Source organism: Sinocyclocheilus rhinocerous, unplaced genomic scaffold (genome assembly GCF_001515625.1).
Source record: "Sinocyclocheilus rhinocerous isolate Xijiao unplaced genomic scaffold, SAMN03320098_v1.1 scaffold1989, whole genome shotgun sequence".
Lineage (NCBI taxonomy): Eukaryota > Metazoa > Chordata > Actinopteri > Cypriniformes > Cyprinidae > Sinocyclocheilus > Sinocyclocheilus rhinocerous.
The window spans coordinates 19,170-27,546 of record NW_015659706.1 but is presented as its reverse complement, the minus strand read 5'-3'; the positions used below and the strand labels follow the sequence as shown (position 1 = coordinate 27,546).

The window sequence follows — 8,377 nt, the reverse complement described above, 5'->3', positions numbered from 1 at the left end:
TGTTACACATTTGTACTTTCATTACCAAAAAGTGTTGTTACCAATGTCCTGTTACACATTTGTATTTACACATACCATTCAGTGGGTTGTTACATGTGTAGTTACACAAACATTACAGCTGTAGATACTATGTACCAATGTGCACGTACACTGTGGTTACATACTATGTACACATCTAGTTACTATGTAAGTACACAGGTATTAGGGACACAATATAAAGTGGGACCGATTAGTTTGATAGATAATATCAGAAATATGGTGGGAGTTAAGTTATATTTTATCACTTTAAACAACAGAGAGTGATAGTAAGATATAGATTCAACAGAAATTTATCATAAAAGAAGTTTATCATTCTCCAGGCCATTGTGGAAACGACTACTGGAATGTGACTCTGCACCCTCTGAGACTCTGCTTATTAATTAAGATCTGACGGATGAACTTGCACCTTGATTAGACTTTTGTCATGCCATGTCTAATGTGTGAACAGGACATTTTAAGTCACACACTAAGTAAATGGGGTTGTCAATCCCAAACACTGATAGTGTGAATGTACCCCAAATACTTTCCTCATAAGATTTGCTACCATATGGTTCTCTTACATTGCTACATTCAGTTCAACAGCATTGCATTTATCCATTTTGTGTTGACATTATTTATCACATTCTGTGTATATGAATTATCTTGGTATCTTCGTTTTGATTATTTGTTTTATAATCTATTAGCATTGTGTGACAGTCATCAGAGTGATTTCCCCAATAATTAATGTCTTATGATGTTGTTAGCAGGATGTTTAGGAAGTGTGCAGTCTCTTTTCTTTCTTGTCCTCCTCCAATTCCATACCAGATGACTTTATTTGTGACTTTATTTTTCCTGTTGAACACAAAGATTTTAAGAAGAAGAATATCCCATACCATGCAAGTGAATGGTAATTATAACTGTTGTTTACTTGGAAGTAAATGGTGACTGTTTTCTTCTAAAAATCTTTGTTTGCATTCTGCAGAAGACACAGACATTTGGGATGGCATGAGGGTAAGTAAAAGACAATTTTCATTTTTGGATGAACTATTCCTTTGGTTTGTTTGTGTATAACGCCATGCCAGCTTCTGTGGCTATTTTCATGATGAGAAACTTTATGGCTGAATATTCATGTTTTTACAATTTATTTTTGCTAAAAATTCTAAAATTGTATTTGGCTTAACTCTGTTAAGAATCTCTTCAAACGAGTTAACTGAATAAAGACTCACAGAGTTAAAACCAGCAAAATCTAATAAAACATGCTTCATGGATAAAGTGTTTTCGGCAGAGAGAACATGTTGGAGGATCTTCCCCTAGTATTAAAAACTTGTGTGTCATCCTGGAATGAGAACTATTCCTTTTAAATGCAGACACAAAAACCTACAGTTTATTTACCAACAATTTACACAAAATATACCAGATGTGCAGCTTTTGTAATCAATGTGCACTCCAAACAAGTGAAGAATGGACTACATCGCCTGGAATTTTTCTTTGCACACTGCAATTTTATTTTTCCCAACATGCAACACCTATAGAACAACAAACATGAAAAGGCATACAATTTTACTGATCATTAGAACTATTGCATTGAAGTGTTTCTGTTTTGTAATTACATTATCCGCAAAGTAAATTGGATAACCATAATGAAAACAAGAGTAGATTTTGAAACAATGACGAGGCCCAGTTACAGTTAAGCATAATAATTTTATACTAACATATTTTTAAAATTTACCTTTAAAAAATTCATGCAGAAGTCACTAGGAAAACCTGCACTTTTTAAAATGCAAATGTAAAACAAGCTTACTCTATTTTATCATTCAGCATGACACTTTTTCAAGTGAAAATCTCCATTTTTGGCAGAGCAAAACAAAACTCCACCAACTGGGAATATGAGGCAGATACAACACCCCACCCCACCCCACAAGTGCAAAACATTAATCAATCAAAAGCCTCTTGAGGTTTGTACAGCCAACTTGGAGCTCAAGATCCACCCATTTGGAGCTTGCTACAACATCCATTAATACTATTCTAACCTGTGGACATTGTTTAAACTCTTTGGTTGGCTAAAGAACAAAGTGTAAATCATCTGTCCTTATTCTGAAGCGTTTGGCACTATAAACCACAAGACGCAGATCTTTCAGGGTTTAAAAGAGGGGTGTCAATCACATCAGCAAAACCACTGGTGTGCTTCAAGGTTCAGTTCTCACTTGTCTTTTCTCCATTCACATCACTGGGATTGATCACAAGGCTTTTGGCTTCCCTACCACTACTCTGCAGATAATATATGCAGCTCTATCTTTCATTTCAACCTGATGATCCCAATGTCTCAGCTCCTATCTCTGTCTGCCTTTCAGACCTCTCTGCAAAATTGAGCTGAAGATGACTCTGCTTCATGCATGCAAAGACAGAACTCCTTGTTATCCCTACAAACCAGTGTGTGGTCTGATTCCTGTATCTCCCCCCCCCCCCATTTCCCAAAATGTATTTATATCTTCCGTGGAAGGCATAAGACCATAAAATGTTTGTCCAATCAAAACGTTCGATCCGAACATTACGATAGGCTCTCCTGCCTGCCTGTCAAAATATGCATTTGCATACCTCTGTGCACCCTGTTTGCGCAGACATGATACGCCATCAGCGCATTCCAGCAAGAAGAAGCTGATCTCATAAACCGATCTCAAGCTGACGACACACCTGCCATGGGAGGTTTGGTATGACATGCAGCATCACCAAATTATAGAGTAGTATCGATAACAGCATTGATAAGTACCGGTATCGATAAGCAGTATCAGTATCGATATTGCTAAACAATACCCATCCCTACTCACTGAGCATCTGCCTGAGTGCATTCATGTGTGTTTTGGAGGAGGCATGGCTTTGCAAAGTGACTATGCAGGGAAGGTGTTGATGTGCTTTCAAAGCTAGCTTGCTATCGCTAGTCTCATCACTTAACACTTATCGCTGTAAGTGTTTTTTGCCTTGGGAATATTCTGTAGTCTCAGCCCTTCATGGATATAATTTTTTTTTCTAGATTGTGTCAAATTATGTTTTTCAAAAAAATCAAATAAAAATGTTTTTCAACATTTCATTCATTCCTATGTCAGGTCAAATTGATCTTAATTGGATGTTTTTCCCGACATCACTGAATCAATCGCTCACAGTAGTTTTTTTTTTTCTCACATTGCCCACACTTCTTTACTCCTGTCATACTCATTTGCATAATCCTAAAGCACACAGTTAGAATAGTATACTGTACGTAGAGTTTCACATTTGCATTATTCACTCGCTAAACCATCACCACAAAACCTGTTTTAACATTCTAAACATGAAGGGAGAAGATTTTAACTGTCATGCATTCATTTGTGTGTTAACAGCTGCATTTGTGAAAATGGTTGTATTACAAACAGCTGTCACAGAGAATACATATTTTTTTAAATACGTATGAACTGGATGTGTTGTAGTTTGTATCAACTTTTAGGTTTTCAAACAGTTATGAATGAATTTGGATGGGTCTTTATGATCTATATTTGTTTCAGGCACTGCTGCCACATCAGGAAATCCTAAAGAATTTGTATGGCAGTCACAGGCCAAAATCTTAGAGATTAGTTTCAAGATGGGTAAAGGGCAGAAATTATAATGGCACCTGTCCTTCTCAGGCTTGGTACAAGGGGTCTTCAACTACCTTCAGTTAGTTATCCTAGAAGCCTTACTAGGGCTGGACGATATAGCTAAAAGCATATTCTGTTACACCAAATACACAAAATAATGATCTTTAAAAAAGCATCATATGACCCCTTTAATATCTAATTTCTAATGTTTTATATGCGGATTAAATAGGTCTTAAGGAAACTTTTGTCTCGTCTCCCGAGGCTACAGGAGGGCGCAATGAGCAAAATAATGCAGCGCATTTAAATTGTCAACGCAAGGAAGTAACTGTATAAAAAAAACGTGCATTAAGTCTAAAATTAACTCATAAAAATCAAATATAATTTCGTAAATTGCATAAACAATTATAAACAAAACAGCATCATGTATTTTATGCATTGCTTAATCCAAAGAACCGAACCGCCATTCACACAGATTGCATTTAAAAACATATGAGACGCAGTGAAAAGGAATAAACCTACACAAATTCGTGACGTTTTCTAAAAGTTTAAATTGTTTTAACTTTGCATGGCTTTCTGTACATCTCTTCTGTGAGACGTGAGTGCAGCAGTCATATTTGTCCGTCTGTTTATTTTAAATTCGACTAATATTCATTCTTTATTCACAATCTCCTCATCACAGGCAGGCACAGCACTCATTTCAGCATATGTTCGTGTTTGTGTGTGCTGTCTGCGTCACTCATAGCACGTGCCTATATCGTGCACTATATCGAACATTTTTTCTATCGTTATCGAAGGTGTACCGTCGATAAATATCGATACCGTTTTATCGCCCAGGCCTAAGCATTACCTTGTTTACGTTAGTCCACCAAGATACAATCAAAATGTAGCAAACTTCTCTCTGCGTTTGCAGTGATAGAGGGGGCCCATTTTTTCTCCTTTCTGTCACCTTTAGGTTTGGGGTTTAGATTCCTTGTCACTGTTGCCTGTGGTTTGATTGCTTGCGCAGTTGGAACTTAAAGGACAATTAATATTTCAACAAGATTATTGATCTGACAGTACTTTTTGGATAAACAAAAACTGAACAGAACCAAACTGTATAATGTAGATATACTATATGAAACACTATATAAATACATGCGAAAAAGAAGTGGTATCACAGTACTAGCTAGTAGCATACCATGAAGCATGATTAAAGTGACATTTCAAGGCATTTGCATCAGCTACTGAAGATCTGAAATCATGGCAATCCCAAGTCATAGTATAAATAAGTCAAATCAATGATCCGATACAGTATTAGGACAACATTTGTAAACCATAAAAAAAGTTAAAAATTAACAAATTATTTCCTAAGTTTAATATGGCATTTCAAAACAAATTGATGTCTTTAGTACAGTTTACTCATTGTTTACTCTCTTACCTACTGGTGCAGGTTGCGCTGTCAATGACTGGCTGGAAGAACTTGGAGGAGCTGACTTTTTTGAACTGAGCTTGTTCACTTGGGTAGAGTAGGATTAGTGGAAGGGTAAAGTCAAATGTTATCCTCAAACCATCCACCATTTCTTTACAGAGCTCCTCGCTGTAATGGGAAAACAAAGAAGGCCCCTTTTAGCTTCAAGATCTGAGTAAGTGTTGTAAAATTTCAGGTACTCTTGTCTCAAATGGCATCTCTTCAATTAAAAGGTGATGACTTACAACATGTTATGGCTATTTTATCGGTTTTGTTTGTCACACACACACACACACACACACACACACAGATACACTTGATCACAAGTTAAATAAGACACTAAAAAGTAGATTATCTACAATGTAGGAAAGAACAGAATATAGAGATGCAAAATTCCAGTTACGGTGGCATTAAAAACTAGAGATATACCAAATGTTAAATTGCCGAAAAAGTTTATTTTGTATGCATCAAACATAGTGCATTTGAGCAAGATTTAGATCTGGGAGTCCAGCTTTGATATCTGACCACAGTTTATGACAAAAACAGTTACAGTAATTTCTGTCAGGAGTACCGGTCAAATGAGCCAAATCAATCAGTAGTTGTATTAAGCAGTAGTTGATATTTTGAATAGAATAACAGGACATATTCAATCATTTTTGCTCCAGTTTATTTGTGGTCACAGAGCTTCACTAAATTATGTCCAATAGGGCTTCTAGTCCAAAAGGATAGTCCTAAGTCCAATCAGGATAAATACTGATATATTTCTATATGTTTGATTGAATTGATTCTTAGAAAAAATTCTCTTTAAAGATCCCAAATTGATTCAGTCAAGAGCAGTGAGTAATTTTCTCCGTCCTTTCTTGTTTAATTATTATTGTTTGACATAGACAGCAACAGGTTTATAAGCCTTTAAAACCGGATGCATGGACCCAATATATACCCGGTTTTCACCCTACTGTTTACGTTAATTCAACACATAACTGACTGTGTTTATGTGAATACTCCACATGACAGGCATTTTGACGCAACTGACTATTCAAGCACCACAGTATACTGAATTTATGATCACATGCTGTCTGAGAGAGACGGCTTACTGTGCACACACTTCAGGTGTATTAGTAACTGTATTCAAGTCTATTTAATCATGTACAACCCAAATTCGAGGTCGCATGCTGTCTGAGACTCTCAGTGCAACACTTTCTGTATGTGAGCTTCAGCTGTGTCAGTCAAGGTGAGCATCACATCTAGTTATTTTTCACAGCTTTTAATAACTGTTTAAAACAGCATGTTTCACTCTTTCTTCATTCAGGTTTTACTCTTACGTGTTAATAACTTGTGTGTACTGTACTGCGTTAATATATAAGAAATGGCAAAATCTCTAATTGTAGACACTACACTACATACCGCCCACCCTTAATATACAGTGTGTGTGTGTGTGTGTGTATGTATATATATTAAGGCTGTCAATCGATTAAAAATATTTAATCGCGATTAATCACATGATTGTCATGAGTTAACTCGTGATTAATCGCAACTTAATCGCACATTTTTATCTGTTCTAAATGTACCTTAAATTAATACTTTTCAAGTTTTTAATACTCTAATCAACATGGGCATGGACAAATATGGATGCTTTATGCAGATGTACGTATGTTTATTATTAGTGAAACCATAGTCAACCATAGAGCATGAAGACTAGACATGTTTCAAAGGTCACAGATGACATGAAAAAAGAACATAGAAATACCAGGTTCCCATTACTTCTCTTTCTTTGCACTTAGAAATTTACTTACACAAGCCTGTTTACACTATTTGCAGGACAGGGCAGCTCACTTCTTCTGAACATACTGTACATTTATTATTTATTATTACATCGGTTTGCCTCTCTGTGCCCACATACTGTATTTTGATGCAGCTAAATTCTCAATAAAACCGTTTTCATTGATATATTTAACTTTTTCTGTTGTCAGACAACGGAAATAATATGAAATAGTGACTGAAACGTGACCCATTAAGACTACATAACCAGCTCTCCCTTCCAAAGATGTTAATCTGCACAAAAATCCTGATTTATAATCAAGCCATCATCTGATGAAATCAAATACACATAAGATGAAGACAATAGCTGTGCTGTGATTTCGGCTATACTTGCATGTAAAATTAGAGAAGCAACAGAATATGTGTTTTAACTGAAAGCGCTGCTCATCTCAGCCTCTCGCTGAACAGAGCAGATGCAGAGAAAGAGGTGTGTGTGCGTGCTGGGAAAGCAAGACCTGGTGTGTCAGAAATTAAATAAGGTTTGTCCAAGAAGCCGCTAGATTTGTCGCTAGGCACTTTTTTGGGGAAAAAAAGTCTCTAAAGGGGTCTGAAAAGTCACTAAGTTGGCAACATTGTGCATCTCCATTTCTCCAACTATGGGTTAGGCCACGGGTCAAACAGAAAATGCGCGCTGCGTTAATCGCACGTTAATAAAATGAGTGCCGTTAAAATGAGTTTGCGTTAACGCTGCGTTAACACGTTAATTTTGACATCCCTAATAAATATATATATATAGTGCTGCTTGAAAGTTTGTGAACCCTTTAGAATTTTCTATATTTCTGCATAAATATGACCCAAAACATAATTAGATTTTCACACAAATCCTGAAAGTAGACAAAGAGAATCCAATCAAACAAAGGAGACAAAAATATATACTTTGTCATTTATTTATTGAGAAAAATTATCTGGTGTTAAATATTTGTGAGTGGCAAAAGTATGTGAATCTTTGCTTTCAGTATCTGGTGTGACCCCCTTTTGCAGCAATAACTGCAAGTAACGTTTCTTGTAACTGCTGATCAGTCCTGCACAACGGTTTGTAGGAATCTTAGCCCATACCTCAGTACAGAACCACTTCAACTCTGTGACGTTGGTAGGTTTCCTCCTATGAACTGCTTGCTTCAGGTCCTTCCACAAAATTTCAATTGGATTAAGGTCCGGAATTTGACTCAGTCATTCCAAAACATTAACTTTGTTCTTCTTTAACCATTCTTTGGTAGAAAGACTTGTGGGGTCTTGCTTGGGGTCGTTGTCTTGCTGCATGACCCACTTTCTCTTGCGATTCAGTTCTCGGACAGATGTACTGACATTTTCCTTCAGAATATGCTGGTATTATTCAGAATTCATTGTTCCATCAATGAGGGCAAGCCATCCTGGACCAGATGCAGCAAAACAGGCCCAAACCATGATACTACCACCACCATGTTTCACAGATGGGATAAGGTTCTTATGCTGGAATGCAGTGTTTTCTTTCTCCAAACATAACGCTGCT

General features: G+C 36.6%; 1 protein-coding gene across 1 annotated transcript in view; it reads right to left on the bottom strand.

Moving 5' to 3' along the window:
• The window catches only part of LOC107724056 (male-specific lethal 3 homolog), a 45,146-nt gene that overhangs the window by 20,156 nt on the left and 16,613 nt on the right, over positions 1 to 8,377 (bottom strand). Inside the window, exon 4 of the mRNA XM_016532835.1 lies at positions 5,041 to 5,199. Coding sequence (XP_016388321.1) covers positions 5,041 to 5,199 — 159 coding nt within the window. The remainder of the gene's footprint in view (positions 1 to 5,040; positions 5,200 to 8,377) is intronic.